Below are 26,197 nucleotides of genomic sequence, written 5' to 3'. Positions count from 1 at the left end.
TGAGTAGTAGAGAGTAGTAGAAAGTGAGTAGCAGAGAGAGTAGTAGAGAGTAGTAGAGAGTAGTAGAGTGAGTAGTAGAGAGTGAGTAGTAGAGAGTGAGTAGTAGAGAGAGAGAGTAGTAGAGAGTGAGTGGTAGAGAGTAGTAGAGTGAGTAGTAGAGTGATTAGTAAAGAGAGTAGTAGAGTGAGTAGTTGAGAGTGAGTAGTAGAAAGTAGTAGAGAGTAGTAGAGAGTGGTAGAGAGTAGTAGAGAGTGTGTAGTAGAGAGTGAGTAGTAGAGAGAGTAGTAGAGAGGGAGTAGTAGAGAGAGAGAGTAGTAGAGAGAGAGTAGTAGAGAGTAGTAGAGAGTGAGTAGTAGAGTAGTTGAGAGTGAGTAGTAGAGAGTAGTAGAGAGTGGTAGAGAGTAGTAGAGAGTGAGTAGTAGAGAGTGAGTAGTAGAGAGAGTAGTAGAGAGGGAGTAGTAGAGAGAGAGAGTAGTAGAGAGAGAGTAGTAGAGAGTAGTAGAGAGTGAGTAGTAGAGTAGTAGAGAGTGAGTGGTAGAGAGTAGTAGAAAGTAGTAGCGAGTGAGTAGTAGAGAGTGAGTAGTTTAATTTAAAAGGAACACAATGAGGAGGTTCATTTTGCTATAGAAATTTTGATTAGTGAGGAAAAAAGAAAAATTAGGGCACATTTTGAGTGACTTATCAAATCCTCTTCTATTTCATTAAAAAATTCTGACATGCAGACTGAAACATGCACTTTCAATACCAGCAGCAGACTTCCCTGGTGAGCAGTAGCTTTACTACAGTGATCTAATGAGCAACTAGAGTGCTACCATTCAGAATTTATGGAAAATGTGGGACACATCTGAATGCCTTCTTGATGGAATCAAAGTAAACAAGCATTGAAAATGCAATAGGTCTCGCCCTCGTTTCAGTTAAAGCAATTCTGTTTGTAATTAGGTGGCTTTTTAGCTTTGCTTGTATTAGAGTTTTTCAAACTTTCATGTACATACCATGCATATGTATGCATATATGTATATGTTTGCATGAATTTATATTTATTTAGATATGCAGATTATATTTATATGTTTATATATTCACTGAAAAAACCATAGGTTTCACACACGTTATAGTTACGAATTAGCATTTAAAAAACCTTGCAAATTCACTTAAAAAACCATAGGTTTCACACATGTTATAGTTAGCTGGACATTTCACTCGTAAAAAACTATTGAAATTCCCCCGTTATAGTTAGTGCAGGCAACTATAACTCACGCGACCGCAATCCTCTGCTGATGACGTCAGATATTACATCACTGTATTTAGACACTTATTTACCCATGTCTTCTTCCATTAATCTTTAGCTATACATATATTACAAATATTTATTTTTCATAAAGACACATATGTCATCAGTGATGTAATATCTGACGTCATCAGCAGAGGATTGCGGTCGCGTGAGTTGTAGTTGCCTGCACTAACTATAACGGGGGAATTTCACTGGTTTTTTACGAGTGAAATGTCCAGCTAACTATAACATGTGTGAAACCTATGGTTTTTTACGTGAATATATATATATATATATATATATATATATATATATATATATATATATATAGATAGATATATATAGATATATATATATATAATATATATAGGATCTGCTCTCCTCCTAAACTTGGGAACAACCTAGAGTTCCTTGCTTCCTTTTTTGCATAATTTATGTGACACCCTATGTCTGAAAGGGTATTGTCTTGACCTATACAGGGTGCTCCCTTTTGTGTCTGGGCAAAGCTATGTCTCTATGAAGAGCTCATCACAAGACAGAAACATGTTTCAAGGGTTGCATGTATTCATTCTAGGTTGGCTTGAATGGTATTTTACCAATCCAAAGCTGTAATACTGTGACTGGAGTGATAAAAGGCTTTTGTCATTTCTCAGCTCATCATGGATGGCACTAGCTAATGCTATGTTTAAAGATTTTGCCGTAAAACATGGAAAAATAATTTGTCGCTTTCCAGCTCAGCGTGGATGGCACTGTGCTAATCCTATGCCTAAAATCTTTGCTAGAAAAACAGACATTTGATGTGCGCAAATTCAGAGTGCCATTGGTGTTGTAGGGTGCTCTATATAGTACGGAGCTGCTAAACTATCCAGGGTTCCTTGCTTCCTTTTTTGTTGTATATATATATTAACATGGACATGGAGATTAACAGGAAATCCAGGAATGACTTCAAACCAAAATCTAGGTTTAATCCTATAACCTTACATGATGGGATAGATACTTTTCATGAGGTCATTCTTAAGGATATGCTTGATTTATGGAAGAGACAGCAGGATACTTTTGCACACAATCTGACACCCTCACAGAGAAGTGGACTGGCGTCCCTCGAAAAAGCGACCAATTTTGTCATAAAACCTTCCGACAAAGGAGGAAATGTGGTCCTCTGGGACATTGATAAATATCGTACGGAGGCCAAGCGCCAATTGGAGTTCTCTGGAAGTTATTTACGTTCCAGTTTGGGCAGATACAATAAAACCATATGTGAATACCATGCTATGCTAGAAGGCTGGCAACAAAACGACTTATTGAGCAAAAATGAATATCTTTTTTTGCTCGTACGGAAACCTATGGTTCCAGTTTTTTACCTTTTGCCCAAGGTGCATAAACATCCGACAGATCCTCCTGGAAGACCAATAATTGCAGCGAACCAGAGTCTTTTAGAGAATACCTCCATTTATTTGGACTACTTTCTTAGTCCATATGTTTGTAACCTTCCCTCTTATTGTAGGGATACTATGGACTTTCTCTCTAAAACACAGGAAATTCCTTGGCAGGACACATACATTCTGGCAACAATTGATGTTGTCGCGCTATATACCTGCATTGAACATGACCTTGGTATTGCAGCTTGTAAATATTTTTTGAGGGACAGACCGTTAACACTGTTTGATCATACCACTGTCTTATTACAAATGTTACATTTTTGTTTGCACAATAACTGTTTTTTATTTGAAGATCAGTGGTACGAACAGTATACAGGAACTGCGATGGGCAGTTGTTTTGCACCGAGTTACGCCTGCCTCATGATGGGGTGGTGGGAGGCGGAACATCTGTGGCATGACGGTAATGCAAAATATCAGGAAAATGTCATTCTGTGGACCCGGTACATAGATGATATCTTCATGATTTGGGACGGTCCACAGGATGACCTTGACTGTTTTATCCAGGGTCTTTCACTGAATGAACTGAATTTGGAATTCACGAGCAAAACCGATCCTCAGACTATTGAATTTTTGGATGTTCAGGTTGAGGTAGGCGGGGGTACCTTACAAACTAAATTGTATAGGAAACCCACTTCAGGCAATAATATCTTACATTTTGGAAGTCACCACCCAGTGGGTTTAAAACGTAGTATTCCCTATGGTGAATTTTTAAGAGCAAAGAGAAATTGCAGTACCCAAGCACTGTTTGAGAAAGAGGTCACTGATATGCAGACAAGATTTAGGAGTAGAGGCTACACTGCCAAGAATCTGAAAACAGCCATTCGAAAAGTGGATACTAGAGAAAGAAGCAGTTTACTTACTCCTAAACCACAGGTTAGTGATAAACAAGAAGTAAGATTGATCACCACATATAATTCCGCTTCACGAGATTTACATCAGATAATACGCAAACATTGGCATATTATCAGGAGTGATGTTATTATTGGTAAATTGGTCAGCCCTACTCCCCACATTACTTACCGCAAGTGTCGATCCTTAAGAGACCTCTTGGTTCACAGTCACTTGACTATACCCAGTTCTACACCCAAATCCTGGTTGAGGGAACTCCCAGGGTTTTTCAAATGTGGCAGATGTAAGGCGTGTAGCTGTAGTTCCAATGTCAAGACTTTCTCTCTCCCAAATGGTAAGCAAGGAAAAATACGGAATTTCATCAACTGTAATACTGAGTATGTGGTATATGTCATTAGCTGTATTTGTGGCCTACGCTATGTGGGGAGTACTATCTTCCCTGTTAAGAAACGCATTTTGGAACACCTGCGCGCAGTGAAAAATGGCGACATGTCTTATGCTATTGCGAAACATTGTCATGTAATGCATGGTGACATCAAGGATATCAACACTAAGATTGCATTTTTTGGTATCGACAGGGTTCCTGCTAATACTAGAGGTGGTGACCGGCAACGGCGATTGAGGCGCCTAGAATCAGAATATATTATTAAATTATGCAGCAAGTTCCCTGGTGGGCTCAATCAGGAGGAGGATCTCCACATTCATCTTGGATAATTGGACCAGATTCTATTTTTGTTTATGATTAGCTCGATATTATTCCTTGTGTTTACAATGGAATTGTAGCTTTTCTGGGCATTTTTGTTCTGTATCAAAACACCTGGTCCTTCCCTACCCTTCTCTGTTGTTCTTGATGTCCTTGCCTATGAATGTATACATTACAGTTTCCAATGCGTGTACAAGAATATATACGTACACATACTCTTCCTCGACACTATTGTCGCTTATTCTATTGCCATCTCAACCTTCATTCTTACCTCTTTCTTTATCTCTTTCTATCTTTTTCTGTCTTTCTTTTTCCCTTCTTCCTTTGTCTTTAGCTCCTTGCCCTTTTATTCCCCCTTTTATTCCTTCTTTATTCCCTCTATATCCCCTTGTTTCACACATCTGCCCTAGTAACTTTGGGTTATGACTTGCCTATATCCATTTCGGATATATGCATTGATGCCTGGGCCTTTTGCCAGTCCTCTAGAGCGGCTGCTCGAGGTGCATCCTGGTTGGCCTGGGTGTTTTTGATTGATTTTTGTGATTTTTGTTTTCACAATATGATGATGCTAACTTGCTGGTACTTTCTGTCCTTGTACTCTTTTTTGTGTTGAACTAGCAACCCGTAGGGGGCCGGACTAGGTGACTTTGATTTTTCCTCCGTAGTAGACAATTACGAGAAAGGTTATTTATCCTTTACGTTTTTTGGACTGGCATTTGCCCTTATATATGTCAATTTTGGGTGAGACATTTGTTATTCATGCACTTGCATAATACCTTTCACAAAATTTAGAAAGTTGATAGAAACTGATCCTATGCTGTTGGTCTTCTTAGCCACTTGGCATTTATTATTTATATATATAAATCTTTATTTTTATTATATTTTTTTATTATATTTTTATTCATACATATATGTTGACTCTCTGTACTTCAGGTTGATGAATTATGTATATGTATTTGAATTTGCGTGATTCTATGTATGGATTTCACATGTATTTACTGTGGTAGTCTGTTTTCATTGAATCGATTGCAGTTTCATTTTGCAACTCACCCTGTTTTCTATGTCTACTGAATTGTGAGGAAGTGTTTTTAAGCCCTTGACCACTTCCGGGTTACTGAATGACTCTTTGACAAAGACGGGTGTCGTTGAAACGCGTCAGAGTCAATAAAATTTGTTTTTCGCCTATTTGAATCCTGAGTGCGACTCTTTTCTTATGCTTGAGCAGCGTAAGGCTTCTTTACATATATATATATATATATATATATATATATATATATATATATATATATATATATATATATATATATATATATATATATATATATATACATACATACACACACATATGTATAGAAATATATATATAAAATATGATGTTTGTGTGTGTGTATATATATGTATATATATATATATATATATATATATAAATATATATATGTATATATATATATATATATATATATATATATATATATATTCCTCCAACACAGCAACTCGATCAGATGCAAAAGTGGAAAGCACACACGAAAATCTTAAAGCAGATGCTTTTATTGTGCAGACCCCTCCCCCCCTGACAGACGCATTTCGCCTCACGGCTTCGTCAATGTCAATTTGTTTGTGCAAACACGCAAGTATTTAAAATCATCATACGTCACATGTTAAAATAAACATAAATAACAGACTTGTGCTTCATTGAATGTACAATCCATGGCGGCCATCTTATAGTATGTTAATCCTACTAAAGTGAATATAGTGCAAGCAAACAAAAGTGCACAGTGGTTGTGCAACATGTATAAAAAAGGAAAAAAATCACATAATAATGATAGAGCTTTAGGTGACTTGACAATTTTGTCTAGATTTAAATTCATATCAGTTTATCTTCACCCAAATGCTCTCCATGATTACGCCCTGAATGGGCCATCACATTGTCAAGCTCGCTAATTATCCGCATCATATCTTTGTTAGGGATGATGAGAGAAAAGAGGAGAGATAAAACAAAGGGCACAACTTCTTAGTGAAGAGTCTTTAATTGTGCTATAAATGGCCCTTCCTCTTTATTTATAGAATCTCATTTGTCATTTTTCATTGTGTCCCTAAATTTGATTTTATTCTAACTGGGTACATAATTCCTCGTCATTATTCAATCCTGTAGGGGCTTTACTTTGAAGGTCAATGATGTACCTTGACTCTAGGGCTCGAAGTTTTTTCACTCTGTCCCCGCCTCTTTCATGCCTCTCTACTCGATCTATACAGTAGAATTTTAGCAATTCCCTGTTGCTCTGATGGTATGTTTCAAAGTGTCGAGCAAAAAAAAAAAATATATATTAATGTGGATATATATATATATATATATATATATATATATATATATATATATATATATATATATATATATATATATATTACCTACTGGCGGTCGCCAGTAGGTAGTTATAGTTAGGACCACGTTTCCATAGGAAATCCGCAACATTCTATTTTGAATAACTTTGGCACCGGTCGACGAATCCTCGCAAATTTTTCAAAATAGGTGGGGCGCTACGCTCCGCTCCTACCCTGAAAGTCTCGGGGGGATTCGTCCAGCGGGGGCCGAGATAAAAGGGGGGTCCCAAAACGCGTTTTTCCCATGCATTTTTCCATAGGACCTTTAGACAGGGCTACAGCCCGAACGGCTGAACAGAATTATGTGAAATTTGGCAGAGAGGTAGCCATAAGGTCCATGAAGTGCCTTTTGCAGGTCTGGTGTAAATCTGTTCAGTATTTCCTGAGAAAATAGTATTTAAATCAATATATATCTGTAAGCGCGCAGCGTGCGCGCTGGGTGCGCGCACCTTGCCGTGCGCGAGCGCAATTCTGATTGGTTGTTAGATCTTAGTAAACATTCGAATCGGTGGAAATCAGGAAGCGGCGGCCGCCGTTTTGTCTATCGCATAAAGAGGGGGTGATAAACAAAGGGGGAGAACTTGAAAAGGGGGCAGAGTGGGGAGAAATTAACCCAGTAGGCATTGTAAGGGGGTCACAGTTGGACCTTGTAGGGCAAAAAAAAAGATTTATATTTTGTTAAAAAATATCGCCGAGTGCGCGCACCCAGCGCGCACCCGAAAAAAAACTTTATTAAAAAAATAAAAAAAAATCGCATTTAAGTGTTTAGATATAAGGTGGCTCTAAAAAGAGCCCTTGTGTTTATTGTTTGTTTTTTGGTACCTACAAGTAAGTACCGATGCAGAGTCTAAAGTTCAAGAGGAAGACTCTGTTGCCTTCATCAGTGAAGTGTACACCATCTCCTCTATAAATGTCTTGCATGTTGTAACGCAAGTTGTTGTGGTATATAGAACCCATACCAAAGTCTCTGAGGAAAGCAGAAATAGATTTGTTGACGTGCTTCCTTGCTTTGTCAATCTGCGGACAAAATTGGTTGGACCAGTTCCACTTTTGCCTTTGGCATATGTTAGAATATACGAAGGCAGTTTGTGGAAAAAGCGTCATCAATTGCACAAAGATGTCCTTAATAAGCATTTCCAGACCTACCCCAGTTAAAGTGCCTAGGTCATTTCCACCACAGTGCACAATAATAAGGTTAGGCTGTGGGAGATGTAGAAAGGTTTTCACCAAAGGCATTAATTGGTGCCACTTTAACCCTCTCTGACCAATCCATTTAATGTCTACATTTGGCAAAGCAAGGTCTCTCACCATACCTCTTTTTTCTGCAAATTTTTCACTCCAGAAGACATAGCTGTGTCCTACAATCCACACTGTGAACATCTTCCAAGGAGATCTGGATGCACTCAGGAGGTGTCTTTCAGTAGAATGGCAAAAAGAAATGAAAGACAGTTTGGAAATGGAGGCACACATACTTTTTTTATAAAAAGAACTCATTGGCTGTTTCAAACCATTCTACACTAAAAACTAGGCTGTATGTTTAAATTTTAAAAAGCATGTATTGCATTGGTTCAGAAAAAAGTGTGAAAAAAGAACATTAGTTTGGATTTGCTGTTAGGTTTGAAAAGTCAAGCACTCTTGCTCTTTGGAAATGAAACATTGTCTGTTGAACTTCTGACCTCTCTGCTCACACCTGTGTTCTATGACCTGTTGCTATGGTAGCAGGCAGAAGTTAAGTTGGGGGAAGGGTACATTTGGAAAGGGGTTGAAGTTTTCATCCAATAGAAATGTGTGATTTCATTTGAAAAAATTTGGGAAGTACTGAGATTGAAAATTAACATGTATATGTGTGAAAAAAGAGAGGGAAACTGTGCCATTAACTGGTTCTGCTGAGAGGAGAGAGGTGTGGAGCTCAGTGATTCTGGTCTGATAAACTGCTGTGTGACTGCTACATTTCTTTCACAACTAACTAATTTTAAAGGTGAGTTATGAGTTTGAGAGGGGGTGTTTGTGGTTAATTTTGATATATAAAAAAAAATTATGATTATTTGTTTACAGTTGTGATATACATTTTCAGTTTTGCAAGATATTTAACTGTTTTGAATATGTAAAATATTATGGAGTATGTTTTCAACATAAGATAATGTGTACTGGTAACAATGAGGAATACTGTTTTGTGACTACCATCAAACCATGAGTCTGTGTGCAGAGAAGAATTGTGGGCAGAGATTTAATTTGTGTTGCTGTTGAAAAGTAAGACTTGCAGTTGAAAGAAAAGGACAGCTTCTTTTTAATTGTGATGGTTAGCATTTAGCAGAAATCACTTTGAAAAAAAAGAGAGGAAAATGGCAGCACATTTGAAAATAGCATGCACACATGCACTGTTACATACATCCCTGCAGTCTTCATGCAGTTCTGGAAGTCTCTTTGCTCATCTGTCAAGCACCAGACAATCCACAGTGTTCAGAAACACACTCTTGGCACACACGCAGCAGCTTCTCCAACACTCTCATGTGTAGTACACAGCTCTGTGTGCTGTTTCAGATAGCACTGTGTAATGCAAACACATTCAACGTCACCAAGGCCTCATTTAAATTGATCTAGTCTAATCACTCACCCTGTAACACATGGACATGGTCTTAAGGAGCAGTTAGGAAATGTGCTGTTTTCTGCTTCTGTAAATAATAAGGGAAATGTATCAGGCTGTAACAGTAATTTGGTACTATTCAGAGACACTGTTTTGTTCCAAAAAACATAGCATGAGTCTGTGTGCGCACAGAAATTGTGGGCAGAGATTTAATTTGTGAAGATGTTGTTCAGTAAGAAATGCAGTCCCATGAAAGGGGCAGCCTGTGTTATGTGCCTAAAATGATGGCATGACTCTGTGTGCACACAGGAATTGTGGGCAGAGATTTAATTTGTGATGATGTTGTTCAGTAAGAAATGCAGTCCCATGGAAGGGGCAGCCTGTTGTGTTTACACAAATTATCCTTTAGCACACATGCACTGTTACATACATCCCTGCAGTTTTCTGCTTCTGTAAATAATAAGGGAAATGTATCAGGCTGTAACAGTAATTTGGTACTATTCAGGGACACTGTTTTGTTCAAAAAAACATAGCATGAGTCTGTGTGCGCACAGGAATTGTGGGCAGAGATTTAATTTGTGAAGTTGTTGTTCTGAAAGAAATGCAGCCCATGAAAGGGGCAGCCTGTGTTATGTGCTCAAAATGATGGCATGACTCTGTGGTTCCATTTCTTCACCTCTTTTTGTATATTAATTTAAAAAAAAAAAAAAAAATTAAAAAACCTTGGGTGCGCGCAGGGTGCGCGCACCTCAAAAAAAATTTCAAAAAAAAATATCTCCCAAAAAAATTTGGGGGGTTTAGTTTATAAGTGGCTCTTAAAAGAGCCCTTGAGTTAATGGAGGGAAACAGGAAGAGAAAAACGCATAAAAAGAAAAAACATCTATGGCCTAGTGCACGGATGCGCATCAAATTTTCTCTGAAGGAGATCAAGACTGGTCTCCCCCACAGAAATAAGAGAACCGCAATCAGTGCACCGTGTAGACAACCTCGCCAAACAAGGTGGACCAACAAGAGGTGTAGAAACAGGTGAAGGCACCATCGCAGCTGAAGTGCTCCCCTGAGCTGCCGAAGATGTGCTCGGCTGAGCTGCTGCTGATGTCGTCGGCTGAGCAGGTGGAGGGTTTTCTCCAGAAGCTCGACGAAAAGTTACTGGATGCATTTTGTTAACATGTCTCAACATAGTGTGAATGCTAAAAGAATATTTCTTGTTAGGATTCCCACGAGATAAGACTTTCTTACAAAGTACACATGTAACTTTCGGTGCATTTACCTTTTTCAGACCTTCTGGAAAAGTGAAAAACTGCCATATAAAGCTGTCTTTCTGCTTCCTGTTCCTCTGCCTCTCAAGAGTGTCCTGGTCACTGTCTGAAGTTGGTTGCTGTTCAGCCATTGTCTCTCAACAACAGAATAGCTCCTTCTCCAAAGGAATCAGAACTAATAATGAGGGGAGTAGGTGTGGTTTGGGAAGAATCTGGAACTGAAAGTACTTCAAACCAATCAAAAGTGATGATTCTTGATCACATGACTTGCCATGAGGGGATTGGGTGTGGTGTTGAAACAATTAGAAACTGAAAGTAATGATAACCAATAAGAAATATTGTTTTATTATGCATAAACCCGAGGTGCGCGCACTGCGCAAGCCCCGAGCGCGCACCTCGTGATTACGTATTCGGGAACGCGTAAGAGCGTATGTGCATACGTCATATGCGCGTACCTAGCGCGCATACGTTGAACACGCGTATACGCGACCGTTATTGCGCGTAATTTTAGCGTATGCGGAAGTAAACCGCGTAGAGCGCGTAGGACGCATGCACGCATGCGTACGTACGTACGCACACATACGTACTGGGTGCGCGCTCCCAGCGCGCACTATGACGTATATTTGTGTACGTAAATAACGTACGACGGAATTCATAAAAAACTTACGAAATAGTACTAGGAGCGCGCTCAGAGCGCGCACCCCAAGAATTTATATAAAAAAAAAAAAAGTGGAAAAAAAATAATTAAAAAAATTAATAATAAAAAAAAATGTATCCTAATTGAAATTTAAAAAAAAAAAGATACAGATAATATATAAATGAATATATAGGAATTTTATTTTTATTAAAAAATAAATACCATTAAATAATACAAAAATAAATATCATTAATTAAATAATACAAAAATTAGCATATAAAAAACCGTACAAATTCACTGAAAAAACCAAAGGTTTTAAAAACGTTAAAGTTAGGAATTAGCATTTAAAAAACCTTTGAAATTCACTGAAAAAACCATGGGTTTCACACACGTTATAGTTAGGAATTAGCATTTAAAAAACCTTAGAAATTCAATGAAAAAACCAAAGGTTTCACACATGTTATAGTTAGCTGGACATTTCACTCGTAAAAAACCAATGAAATTCCCCCGTTATAGTTAGTTCAGCTAACTATAACTTGCGCGCCCGCAATGCACTACTGATGACGTCACATATTACATCACTCATGACATGGTCAGTGACATCACTCATGACATCACTGATGACATCTCAAATGACATCACTGATGACATTATCCTTGTGACAGAGTGGTAGACCTCCTCTCACCCTAATATAACCTTTGATACAAACATTCAAAAATAGAGACAAAAGTTTTCAAAAAAATGGACATACCAATAACAGTTACAACAACCTATTCAGTAATTCTAAGATCCACATACACATCCACTCATCCACCAACAATCCTATACAGTCACTCATACATGTACTCACACATCATATGTACTCATACACCTATACATCCTGTTACACAATGCCACTCATCCATAGAGTTACTCACACATAGTCACTCATGCTAATAAAGAATCAAACATCCATTTACTTGCATATACAGTTATACACACACCACCACACTTACTTTTACAGAAACTTACACATACTTAGTCTTTTAAACAATCACTTATAGAAACACATACTTATTCATACAGGAAGTCAACCAATCTCTCACTCTCACATATACTCACTTATATACACCAATAGTCACATATACTAGTTTAAAACATATGTAGTTACTTATGAAGACACTATTGAGACAGTTATTCACTCACTAACACACCCATGCACACACTCATCCACCCATACAGTCCTGCACACATGTTGTCTTCAACACATACAAACAGTGAGTCACTCATTCATGCATCTATGCACTACGTAATACCCCCCACCGCACCATGCAGACACTCAGACACTCATACTGATATTCAAAAAACCAACTATTAACCTATATAGACACTCATGTAGCTACTCACCAACCCATGCAGCCACTTATATACAAAGTGAGAGACTGATACAGGTATTTACACATTTAAACATTACTCACTAAGCCATGTATTAAAAAAGATACACTTAATCAGTCAGTTATACAATCAATTTTTCAGAAACAAATCATCAATTTAGACACTTATATACTCATTTATTCTTCCATCGACCTTGAGATATACATATATAAAACATATTTAATTTTCAGAAAAACACACATTCACTGGATGATGTCATCAGTGATGTCATTTGAGATGTCATCAGTGATGTCATGAGTGATGTCACTGACCATGTCATGAGTGATGTAATATGTGACGTCATCAGTAGTGCATTGCGGGCGCGCGAGTTATAGTTAGCTGAACTAACTATAACGGGGGAATTTCATTGGTTTTTTACGAGTGAAATGTCCAGCTAACTATAACATGTGTGAAACCTTTGGTTTTTTCATTGAATTTCTAAGGTTTTTTAAATGCTAATTCCTAACTATAACGTGTGTGAAACCCATGGTTTTTTCAGTGAATATATATATATATATATGTATATATATATATATATATTACACAGTGGCTGTCACCACTGTGTAGTCATAGTTAGAACCAGGTTGCCAGTAGGTAGTTATAGTTAGGCCCTAGTTTCCTTAGGAAAAGTGTTTTTAGACCTGTCTATGTCTTTGGCATAGTTCGATGAATCTTCACAAAAGTTTCCCAAGTCATTTTTGTTGCGCATGGAAAGTTTCGGGGTGATTCGTCGAGTGTAGGGCCGCGAAAAAAGGGGGGGAGTAAAAGAACAGGCATTTCCCATGTTAATTCCCAAAGGAATTTTAGACACAACTACAGCCCAAACCGCTGAACGGAATTACACCAAATTTGGCAGAAAGGTAGGTGTTGGTCCCGAAGAGGCCTAAAGAGTCAGGGTATTCCTACCAGAAAGCCCCTTTTTGTGAATTGGTGTAAATCTGTTCAGTAGTTTTTGAGGTATTAAGAGAAAAAAGTATTTGTTTATTTAGGGACGTGTACACTCTGCGAACCTTTCCAGTAGCGTGCTGAGATCTGAATGGCTGCCAGCACTTTAAACCAGGAAGTGTTGGCAGCCATCTTGGGACTCAGCTTGAGCCGAGTCCCACATAAAATTGTTTAAAAAAAGAAGGGGGCATGGTAGGAAGACCCTGACTCTCTAGGCCTCTTCGGGATGTCCCACAGGGACCCGCAGGACAAGAAAAAGCATTATTTAAAAAATATTTTGGGCAGAAGTTGCACTCGAGCTGTAGCTCACACCACAAAAACAAAATGAAGAATCTTGAACCTTCGGGTGCATCCGGTCCTGGGGGATGAGGAGGTATAAAAAGGAGGAGGGCGTATGCCCCACTCCTTTGGCTTATAAAGGCCACTGGAACTGCCACTTCCCTGGGGCTCAGATTTTTAAGTAATTGCAGGCACCTCTCCAGGGCAAATCTTGAATTAATGTGGGGTGGCCTGCACAGCCCCTCCCCCCATAGCTCTGGGGACTGCCACCTCCCTGGGGCATAAAAAAATATGTATGAGCCCCAGGAACAGCCACCTTTCCCGGGCTAAACAGAACATTAATGTGTGGGGACCACATGGACCCCCCACAGTCCCAGGGACGTCACCTTCCCGGTGCTAAACATAACTTTAATGCAGGGGGCTCCTGCTAGATCCCGGGGTGCCCACCTCCACTGCTTTTTTGCTTAATTGTGCCACCATGCATTTAAGCTGGTCTCCAGGGCTGCTATTTTTCTCGCTGCAAGTGAGTTACATTTATATTGTCTTAGGTACTTTATTCCCTGTTACTTCAAAAACGATGTACAAATCACCATTTCTCTTCAGTCTCAAGATTTAGCTTACTTTACTAAGATAACAATATTGTAACAAAGTGGATTTTACAATGATAACTGGAGTTCAGCTGTTGTCATGGAGCAGTCCAGTATGGTCTTCTAATTGTCATCTATGACCTTGATTACAAGTTTGGCAGTCTGATCACCCGAACGCCACGGCTGCATCCTCTAGAAGGCCGCAGTGCCGGTGGTCTTCCGACCACCGTATTACAAGTTGACCATGGATTGGCTGCTGAGGTCTTGCGTGAGTGATAAATGGTTTTCCATACATATCGATGCCTGTGTGAGCATTTCAGCTGCAAATGTGTTGAATGCACACACATGCATGATACATGTGGAAAAATACCACCTACCCATTGCCGGAGTCCAGCCCATATGTGCCAGTCCAGGCAATGTTTATATGTTACAAGGAGCACTTACCTGTATATCGCGCAAACAGGGTCACATTCCTCAGTGTGAAGATGCTGTTAAAGGGGGACCTGGAGACAGGGATCCACATCGAACTCTAATAGGAAGAACAGGAAAGGGGTGAGTATACATCCCAAATCCTTTGTTTCAGCCGACCTGCAGATGGCTGTCCCATCGTAAAGGTCAGCGTATCAGAAGGCCAAGACGTAATATTGCCTGCAGTGAGACTCCTCTGTGCCGCCCTATGGCAGCTGATTTTCCCGACCACTCACTGCACTCTGCGAACGGTAAAGGCAATCAGACAATCTCATAATATGGCTGTCAGACAGCCAAGCACACGGCAGCCGGACCGCAACTATGGGCAAGGCGTTTCCCATATCACCAAATTCGTAATCAGGCCCTATGTACCTTATGGCCCGGCACACCCAAATACTGTCACTCGTAGAACAGTGATGGAACACTGACTAAAACACTTAAGCAGTGAACAGGGCAGAGATACATTAACATAAATGAAGGACCACTCATGGCACAGGCCCTATACCTTCATTATGAGAAAAAGAATTAGCTTTATGCAATAGGACTCCAGGACTCACCCATTTTTCTCCTGAGGGGACTGAGCCCTAGCAGTACTCCAGGCGCTCTGCCAATGTATAAAGCTTCCAAACATCATTTGTATCTATGATTCTGTTATAGGCCAAGACTTTACTCTGATGAACTGGTATCATATATTTTCATGTCACTAATGTACTTTGGTTATTGATCAAAACCTACTGAACAGCGGGCAGGGTTCAGAAAAGTACTTCACCTAAGCTGCCACAAGGTTGCATTCCACATTATAGAAGCTCAGCACATTGATAAATGTTGAGCTCTGACCTCCAATTACATCAACAACGACTCCTGTGTTTTCACAGATAACAAATGCTATGATAGGGGGGCGCTAGGTGGCGCACAACCGTAATGGCCGCTCCTCTGTGAGGCTCCGGTAGATCGGCCTCATTATCCTACATTTCTCCTCTTTATACCAGGAGAAAACTGCCCACAAAGACTGCTGCTAGCAGAACAAGGTGCCCTCCTGCTCCGGTGACAATTTCAGCCTCTCCGGACCCCCGGTGTCCTCTCTCGAGCGTCTTCTAGGTTGCAGCGGGAGATAGTCGCGAAGTTGCCTGGTGCCCTCTGCGGCCGCTACGCAAGCCCCCAGCCTCACACGTGGCACTGGGCCGCGGCATCAGATTGCAAGCTGGCATCAATACGCCAGATCTATTCAATACGCACCCACCAACAGACCAAAGACTTACTGCGGTGAGCCCCACACCTACAGTTTCTATTTCTTCAGCGGTAATATCGTGGAGGAGGTGGAGACGGCTGTACATCGGACCTGGCCCAGACATACATGGTGGATGTGCGAAGCGACCGCATCAGCTCATGCCGTCCTAGCCATGGACTCAAGCCCTCACCATTATTTGCCCTCCGCTGCCCACCCAAACTAGAGTGCTACTCCCTGCCAAGCATTATTTGGAGACACAGACACACTGCTGCGTAGTATAGCCTCCAGTCCCGGCTGAATCCTGTGCAGCATTGTGAGTGACCACCACCTGCGACCAACGTCTGTGGAGGTGAGCCGTTACGCCACGTCCTTGCCACCTTTCCAACCCTCCTTTCTTCAGACCCTCAGGGCAGTTTGCAATGAGGTATATAATCTTCCTACACCAAGACACAGCGGACATTGTAGGAGCCCACACCGATGCATGAGTCTGCAAATTGAACCTGCCGTAGCTCCTCTTAACTGCAACTGAGCCACTTGAGCTGTCCCACAACAGGATTCCAGAGTATCCCACTAGTGGTGGTCCGCGCCTGACACTGACTAGATTGCCTGATGTATAGACTTTTGCTCCCACTCACTGTGATGCTATACACGCCATAGTCAGGCTTTCCCCGCTAAGATCTCGCCACAACAAACCGGCTATCTCCTACTACTTCTATCCTCCAAGCGGTTTGGGTGGTGCCTGGTTCGGATCCTTTACTGGGACCCTTTCCACTCATCACTGCACAGCCTGACTCAGAAGAGGTACCGACGACATTTCAGGATGTAACCTCATCTTGCCAACATGGGGAAGCCGGAGGGCCAGCAATCCAAGCTTGTCTTTGATGCAAAGAAGACAGTCACACGTTCATGTACGAAGGAACATTTACAAAATTCTGAGGATCCATCCCAAGCACAATCTTCCACCTCAGACGACGAGGTTAAAGCATTGCTGCTGGCGATGTAGCACAGTCTCACGGCCTTGTCAGGCAAGATGGACACGATGAACAGTCGTTTAGCCTTCCTGGTGCTGACGGTGGATAAGCATGATGAGCAAATCAAGGAGGCAGAACGGAGGATTTCGGACACGGAAAGTACTACGTCCCAAATGCACCTGCAAATAATACAAATGGACATGCTCCTGAAAGCAATCACCCCCAAAAACGAAGACCTTGAAGTTCGAAGCCGCAGGAATAACATACGCATCATAGGCATTTCGGAAACCACGATCACTGGCCGCATGGAAGACTTCATTGAACGCCTCCTGCGTAACACTTTTGGAGCAGATGCCTTCTCTCCTCACCTGACTGTGGAGCATGCACAGTGGTCTCTCGGCCCCCGCCCTCCTCCGGGCCGCATCCCACGTCCTATTGTGGCCCGGCTCCATAACTATCGGGACCGAGACACCGCACTCTGGCTGGCACGTGAAAAGAAGGCATTGACATATGAAGGCATGGAATTTACCATCTATCCCGACATCACTGTAGCTGTACAGGAGACTCACCGCAAGTTTCTCACAGTGAAACAAAAGCTCCAAAAGGCGCAAATTGACTTTGCACTCATGTATCCGGCACACCTAAGGGTCACCCATCAAGGCAAGCAAAGCATATTTGTGAATCGACAGCAAGTCGAAGAGTTCCTCAAGCGCATCAACCGACATTCACCTCACCGGAATTCCGATGAATGCACCTCCAATCCACATTCTCCTGAGGCCAACGGCCCCTCGTAGCAATGGAAAAAGCCGAAACATTCCGAAGCCTCCAGTCCTTTACTGACCATGCTGTCACTCTGCTATCCTACGTCTCTTCGACCTACATGTAGCGGGACAATTCCTTACTCCCATTGGCGGCTTGACCTGCATGCTATTTGTCCACGTCAGCTAAGTGTACCTAGCACCCTTGGTGCATCTTCTTGTTATACAATGGGTTAATTATATGACTCTGACACTTGTACTTTTTCTCCAGGGCATAGTGCTGAGCATCCTCCCATTGTTTCTCCCCATGTACCCCTGCTGCTAATGCAGCTGTTTGTAGGCATTGGGAGATGGGAGGTACCTGTGGCCCACCAGCGGTCCCCCTCATATGGGTGATGCCACACAAGACTCTCTTCTAAGTTGGTTTTGTTTGACCTGGATTGACCAGTTTGAGTATTGTTGGGCTCAGGGTGGGAAATGTCATTCCAACACAATTGGGGTGCTGTTGTGGGTGGAGTGGGAGGGTAGAGGGCTTGGTTTCATGTCCATTGTTAACTATTTTGCTGCATTAAGACAGACAGACGTATAGTATTACATTGCTTATTACACACAGGTCACAGGGGGTACGCTGCCATTTGTCACACACCTCTGGCACCTATGGCTGACTTGACGGCTCACCGGAGCATAAAAATCATCATTTTGAATGTGCAGGGGCTGGGGGACCCACGAAAGTGTCGCCAGCTACTGGTATACTTTGATAGGCATCAGATACATATTGCACTACTTCAAGAAACACATATTAATCCATTACATCCCACTGCATTTGCTAATAAGTGGGCAGACCTTCGACTATTTTCCTCGTACTCCTCCTACGCCAGAGGCACGGCTATACTTATTAAAAAACAGACTCATTTTGCCTTAGCTGGTTCATTACTTGATCACAATTGGAGATACTCTATTGCATGTGGACGATTGGGCACGTATTCAATCACCCTGGTGAGTTGTTATGGCCCGAATGTTGACTGTGCTATGGGGGAAGATTTGGGAAATAGGCTCTACCCATATAATATGAGGCAGGGATATTAATGTGGCTCTTAACTCAGCAGAAGACAGATCGAATCCGGCACCACACCACACCATTATAATAGGTCATACCACGTCCTACAGGGAATCAAGACGGAAACTGGTTTACTTGTCACCTGGCGTCGCTTTCACCGCCTCGCACGGGAGGGCACACACTTTACAATGCAAGCCGCCTCCTGGGCATGTTTAGATTATTGTCTATTGTCTCGTGGACTAGGTCCCTCAATAAAAGATGTCACGCACCTGGCCTGGACATATTCGGACCACTCCCTGGTTAAATTTACAATTGCCCCACCTGGGTATAACAAACCGCGCAGCAATTGGAGGTTACAGCTCTTAACGCTTTTAGATGCGGTATTTCACAGTGAATTAGGGGACGAAATTCAAGACTTCTTCCAAAGAAATAGAGGTTCTGTAGATAATGTGGAAACAATCTGGGAAGCCTTTAAGATAACAATCCAGGGATTTTGTAACTCTAAAAGCTCGGGAGTACTCAGGGACATACAGTGTACACTTCGAAGATTAGACGCAGAACTTAAGGACCTAGAGACACAACTGATTATGGGAGGAAGTAATGACATTCAGCATGCATTTTGGGAAAAACTATCGGAAAACACCTTGACTGCAGATCGGGAAACAAAATTTAAAGGGAAATATTTAGTGGCCCGGCGATATGGCGAGGGATAGAGACCTGGAAAGGCCCTAGCTGAAACTATATGCCGACCACGCTTCTCTTATATACTGGAGATATCTGGTCCTGGAGAGACACTGCAACTTGACACTGCTGATATATTTACTACTTTCACCACCCACTATTCAGCACTCTATACTTCACAGCAGAGGGATCATTTCGAGCTAGACAGCTTTCTAGGAGACAGATCCCTTGGGTGGCTGGGTGATACACAGAGGAAGTTTCTAAGCGCCCCCTTCAAACTGGATGAAATTCGAAAGGCCATCATGCAGATGAAGTCCGGAAAGGCCCCTGGTCTGGATTGACTACCCGCTGAATTTTATAAAACTTAAATAGAACGGATGGCACACTTCCCCCTTCCATGAGAGAGGCACTCATCACATCTCTGCTCAACCCTGGAAAATCAAATTAACTGCGAATCCTATAGACCGTTATCCCTCATTAACTGCGATACTAAAATCTTGGCAAAGGTTATCGCAAATCGTTTAGCCCTATTAATGGAAAAGCTAGTACTCCCTGATCAGGCGGGATTTGTTCCGGGCAGAGCAACCACACACAATCTCCGTACCCTATTTTCCATTCTACAGAACGATGCTCCTGAACTGCCGCTGGCGGCGTTTTTTTTGGACACTACTAAAGCGTTCGACTCCGTCGAATGGGATTATCTACTCGGGGTGCTACAGCGTATGGGGTTTCCTACTATATTTCTGTCCTGGATAAGACTGCTATATCAGCTCCTGATGGCAAAAGTCTTAATCAATGGTCATCTATCTGTTGCATTCCCCATATCTAGAGGCACGCGACAGGGGTGCCCACTCTCACCCCTACTTTTTGCGCTCGCAATCGAACCCTTGGCGTCTAAAGACAAAGCATTATGGTGCAACCTCCGACGGATTCTTATACATCACCCTCTTTCTAAGAAATCCGCAGGATAACTTAAACCCACTCCTGCGAGAATTTATAGTTTTTGGGAAACTCTCTGGGGTTCATATAAATTGGGGGAAGTCGCAACTATTTCCCTTAACACCTGCAGTCTCTCGATTTCCCTGGACTTCCCACTGGAATGGTGTGACTCTGACCTACGCTATCTTGGGATTGGAATATCTAGGGATAGGGATGAGCTGATGAACCTTAACTATGGTAATGCCATAAATCGTATTGCAGAAAATGTCACTCAATGGATCTCACTGACTGCCGCTGTCCCTGGCAGGGCGAGCTGCATTGATCAAAATGGTGGTTCTTCCACAAATACTATACCTTTTTTAAATATCCCATATCACCCTGGTCGACATTTTTTCCAGACACTCCGGTCAGAAATGATATGGCTGATATGGGGGGGGCAAACGACCACGCCTACAATGGAAAGTGCTCACACAGCCGTATGCCCAGGGGCGTTTTGATGTACCGGATTTTGAGATGTACAATACATGCGCGCAGGCCCACTATGCTTTCTACTGGTTCCACCCCCCCTAGATATATGCCGCAGATTGCAGTGGAGCAATGGTTAGCAGACCCCATCCCCATGGATGGCATGCTGAGCACACCCCCCGTATGCGTGACACTGCACCTACCACGATTACATGTACAGTAGACGCCTGGCACCGCATTTTGACTCTCCTTCAATGCCCAATGTTAAACTCACTGCTCCTCCCACTCTCCTATCATCCACGCATGGCACTGCTACAAGAAACAGGGTTCCTCAAACTCTGTGAGCGCACCAAAATTACCACATGGGGAGATCTCTATCAAAATGGGAAATTTCGACCCTCTGAGCACCTCTTACATGGGCTGCAACCCTCCTGGCTGGATATATTTCTTTATGTCCAGCTCCGTCAAAGGCATATGATCTATTACCCCAGAGTTCCCTCAGGAACCCCCTACCCTGGCTCCCTTACAAATGCTGCTAAGTACTGGATCGCCGGGTCACCAGGTCTCCACGCTTTACCACACTATACGCACCCAACAGGTGAAACCTCCCAGCTCTTCTCATGCAAAGTGGAATTTGGAACTAGGGTATGAAATAACGGACGACCAATGAACATACTGCTGCCTTCAAGCAGAACAAATATACGCCAGTGTTAGACTACGCGTTACACACTATACATTCCTGCAATGCTTATATTATACCCCTATAAAAATGTCCCGCTTTAAATTAAAAAATACAGACAGTTGTGAGAGATGTGGCAATCCAGGGGCTGATTTCGTACATCTGGCCTGGGATTGCCCACAAGTGAGTGAATACTTGACCCAGGTTTTCGATGCCTTAGACCGGATGATTCCCATTACTTTAGAGCGCACACCTTTAATAGCATTGTTGGGATACACTAAGCTTATTCCCAAGTCATGTTGCAAATATCTCGCCATTGCATTATTGATAGCTAAGTGTAGAGGGGCTTGTAGGTGGGGTAGGGGGTGGGCGCCAAAGTTTAAGGAATGGCTTAATGACTTAATATATTGCCAAGAACAATTGACTCTGTATGCTGAAACGTTGCCCCGTGCCTCGAGGCCAAGAGATATATGGAGTCCTCTGCAAGGCTACCTTCTTGCACGCTTGACAGAATCCCTGTCTGACATGCCGGAGGCAATGACGCGGTGAAGGTCCTCACCTTTCAGAACAGTGTTACGTGCTAGACATTCATGCCAAATTTAATACTCAACATGTGCTTTATTGTTATAATGAAACTAATGTGGTGTGCGTTATATCCTACAGTCCATGCGTGATGATGTTGTGTTGCGGACTCTGGTGCACTATTGAAGTCCCTTGTAAGTTTCTGTACCTAGCCCAGTGAATTGTGTTTCTCTACCAAGCAAGCAACTAAATATGAGAAGAGCAGTAAGTGCGCCTGTATGATGTACCGAATGTACATTTCATCTAATTATATTGCATATAGTGTATTTACCTGTGTGAAGATGCCATTGCTTCTATTTTACTCCACCGTGTCTGATAAATGATTTTTTTTTTTTTTATTTATGTTATTTAAAAAAAATGCTATGATAGAGACAATCCTGGCAGCAGTCCTCCCTTATGTTTACTGCTTCTGGTGCACACTGGCCTGCTGTTCACCTACCTTTGAGGACTCTTGTGACCCAGCGCGCCTGCATCTCAGAGGTAACTAAGATAGAACCAATTGGTTGAATGAGGCCAATGAATGCCAGAGTTGGTTTCTCCAGTTCTGGTGGGAAGACTTGCTTGTAGAGCAAAACCTTGTTATTACTGATCTTAACAACCGATTCGTCCAAGAAAGGGAAAGTGAAGAGGAATCCTGTGGAGAGGATGACGATGTCGATGTCCTCTGAGGAGCCATCTTCAAAAGTGACAGAGTTTTCAGCAAACTCAGCCACACCTGGTTTCACTGACAGAAATCCTCTGATAATGCAGAGTGGTAGGTCATCACTAACCAGGGGATCTTTCCACAAAGAGCTGGAGTGGGGAAGAAAAAAAGCACAAGATGTTGAAATAATATTTAAAGAAAATATAATTAAGATACTGACAAGAGTTTATTTTCATTTGTATCCAGTGCTGTTGAGAAATAGGTGAGGGCAAGTGTTTTTGAGGATAAAGTAATTGCTTACTGCACATAGATTATACCATTAAAAGAGAGAAATATTATAGATAGGTACTTTATTTCCCACTAAATTTGTATATGGAGTCTATTAGGGCTAGATACTCAGGTGCTTGCTTTTTTTTGTTTTGTTTTTGCTTTATATGGAGCCACGAGGTGACTTCTTATAAAAAGGTCATTTGCACAATATTTAGAAGATGCACCATTATACATTTAGAGTTAAGGCTCAAACGGCTTTATTACCTTAATATCCTCACTTAAGATATATATATATATATTTTTAATTTATAAATCTTTCTATTGCAACAACATTAAACCAGCAGTACATCAGTGATACAGTTTACAGAAGTAAGATTTTGACCAGTTGTTTATATTATTATCGTTTGTTATCTTAGAGGGTATGACATTTCGGATACAGTGCTCATCTCACCTCTTCAATACCCCCTCACAGCCCCCGGAATCCCTGCCATTGATCCCAGATTTTCTCCCATTTTTTAGGGCATCCCAAACGTTGGTATTTCGTACGTCCTCTCAAGATATTTAAAACTAGATGAAATATATTAAACCTGAGCTGAACACATAAAATACATTATTTCTCCTCCTCTCTTACACACTGACTGTAAAAATCAACTTAAAAGCTTAAGTCATTGACCTAAAATAATCACCATAGCAAAAGATGCGGGCGTAAAACATGACAAACACTTCACTTTGGGCTTCATGTGAAAAAGTTGACCACAAACACCAGATTTCAAATAAAACATCTTTGCAGTCGCAAGCGTTTACTTCTAAAACATGTTGATTATCCAAGCCATTCCAGAAAAGGGCTCACCAAATCTCACTTCCCTTATGGCTGCCATGTATCAATTTTAATACTAGCAAACGTTTAGTGGAAAACATCTGTCCTTAGATCCCTGGGTTGTCTTCCCAAGGACATTGCTCTGCCTTCAAGGCTGTATGCATTTTTTGCACTATGATCCACCTAATTAAATAGCTATCATATACACCTCAAATACCTGACAGAAACATATCACATGGAAGCTAAGCTCTGCTTAAGATGTACACACAGACTGAGAAAGAAGTGTGTCAAAGATTTGGAATGTTCTTCTGGTACACATCAGACAGGCCAAGCCAATATTTATCACCAGAGGGACTTGAAACAGAACTTAGAGAGCGTACTTAAGACCTTACTTAATGTGAATCCATTGCCTGATTCTAGGCAATGTAAATGTCTCCTCTGCTGAACTTCTCTCTCACCTTGTGGTGTTGCTGCTTGCATGCAGTAGAATGTGTGAGGTAAGCTATCTGTGAGCTAATGTAGATTGTGAGATAAGTGAAGGCTCTGTGGAGGGCGGTTGGGACTTGGACTTTGAGCTGTGTTAAGGAAGGAGCTGCATCTCTGCTGTTCCTCGCCATGGCAGAGGTGAAAATAAAGTATCTTTTTCACATTAACCAGGAGTGGTATCTTTAATGCAACATGGTAATGATCTCAACTCTGTGTGAATCATCGCACACAGAGGATTGAAGGGGCCACTGGCCATCAAAGATGCTTCACTAAAAAAAACAACCATATATGAGAAACAGAGTTTGACTTTTTAGGGAGCAGCACAGGTGCAATGGAAATTGGAGGATACTGAGGTGGGAGCTACATCGTGGGATCATGGCATGTGGTAATTAGCTGACGGTATCAGGAGAAATTGGTAGTGACTCGTAGTGTGCCCTTGCAAGCAGTGTCTTGGGGGACATCACGAGCTGCAGAGGCACGAAAGGAGCCAGTGGGCTCATGGAGTGTTCCTCATATCTTTGATGCTGGTAATTCTGCAGTGACGTGGGAGGACCATTCACGGTGGAACATAGAGGCACAGTCGAGTGGGGGAGCACAGTATTGAAATCGGAGCCGGGAGGCGTGAGTCGTGTCATAACATGGTGACTCAGGAGTGGCAGAGCAGTCATTTTGGTTTGGGAAGTGTAACGCGCAATAACACCTAGCATGTGTCCAGAACTGGCGTGCATGGCTGTGCATGAAGTAGGAAGTCGTTGAGAAAGGCAGCCAGTGCAGTCTTGTTCTCCTGATCCTGGCAGTGCTCATTAGAGGAGTTGACACGCAGGAGAAGGAAAGTGACAGAATGCGCAAGGCTGTCTATTACATTGGCGGTCAAGCCTGTGTCAGCATCAACTGTCAGCATTGATGTTTCTGGGTTTGGATCTTGACAGTGACACGCTCACTTGGGAATAATATCCATTTACTTGTGTGCGTTCACCATTCGTGATGCACACACCATTTTGCAATCATACCAGTGAAGACAGTGACATGCATTCCTGCGAGTACTGTATGTTAACTTTTGTGGCATTTACCAGCAGTGATACGCACACCATATGAGTGGCTAAAGAGAAGTGTGGGAAGGAAACGTTCATAGTGGACTTACAGCACTGTGCTCAAGGATTGCTTCCAAATGATTTTGTGATCACTGTGCATATGTATGTGTCGGAAGATTTTCAAGCACAGTACTTGGGGGTAATATACTACAGTATACGCTATCTAATACTAATATTGAGGATGAAACTTTTTATTTTGGCATAGTAAGGTTACTGTTGCTATAATTACAAAGCAGTATAGTTTTGGGAGTTGGAGTGAATAGTAGTTATGTGTGCTGCACAAACATAAACACTTAGTCCACCCTTACCGTTCCTGCCTGTACCTGGTTAGCCATGTAAGAAGTGACAAGAGTGGAGGGACTATTTTAGTAATTGTATGTCTACTATAGATGATGAAATGTAACACCAGACACAAAAAAGGTATTCTGTTACAGTCCTTGGGGTCAAAAGGTATAAGACAGTATAATCAAATGGAGAAAAAACCTAGAAGTGGAGATGAAACTGATGCATGCATTGGATGACCTAGAGAGGGGGAACAACCTTTACAATGCAACTTTTACAACGCATGACACTACAACGCATTTTTAAAAACTACCTTTACAACGCATTCCATTACAACGCATACTACCTTTACAACGCATACCATTACAACGCATAATATTACACTACACTATCCAACACTTACCCTACTGTTGCACCCCCTGGAGTTAGAATAGTAATT

General features: G+C 41.8%; 1 protein-coding gene across 2 annotated transcripts in view; it reads right to left on the bottom strand.

Annotated features, from left to right (window-relative positions):
* Nucleotides 1-26,197, bottom strand: part of LOC146833816 (dimethylaniline monooxygenase [N-oxide-forming] 2-like) — an 830,014-nt gene that overhangs the window by 66,551 nt on the left and 737,266 nt on the right. For both annotated transcript variants that reach the window (XM_085601707.1, XM_085601708.1), the window contains one exon: nt 22,609-22,961. In XM_085601707.1, the coding sequence (XP_085457833.1) occupies nt 22,609-22,961 (353 nt within the window). The remainder of the gene's footprint in view (nt 1-22,608; nt 22,962-26,197) is intronic.

The sequence above is a fragment of the Triturus cristatus genome, chromosome 4_2 (genome assembly GCF_964204655.1).
Source record: "Triturus cristatus chromosome 4_2, aTriCri1.1, whole genome shotgun sequence".
Classification (NCBI taxonomy): domain Eukaryota; kingdom Metazoa; phylum Chordata; class Amphibia; order Caudata; family Salamandridae; genus Triturus; species Triturus cristatus.
The sequence above is the reverse complement of the archived record's forward strand: the minus strand, read 5'-3'. Positions and strand labels throughout refer to the sequence as shown.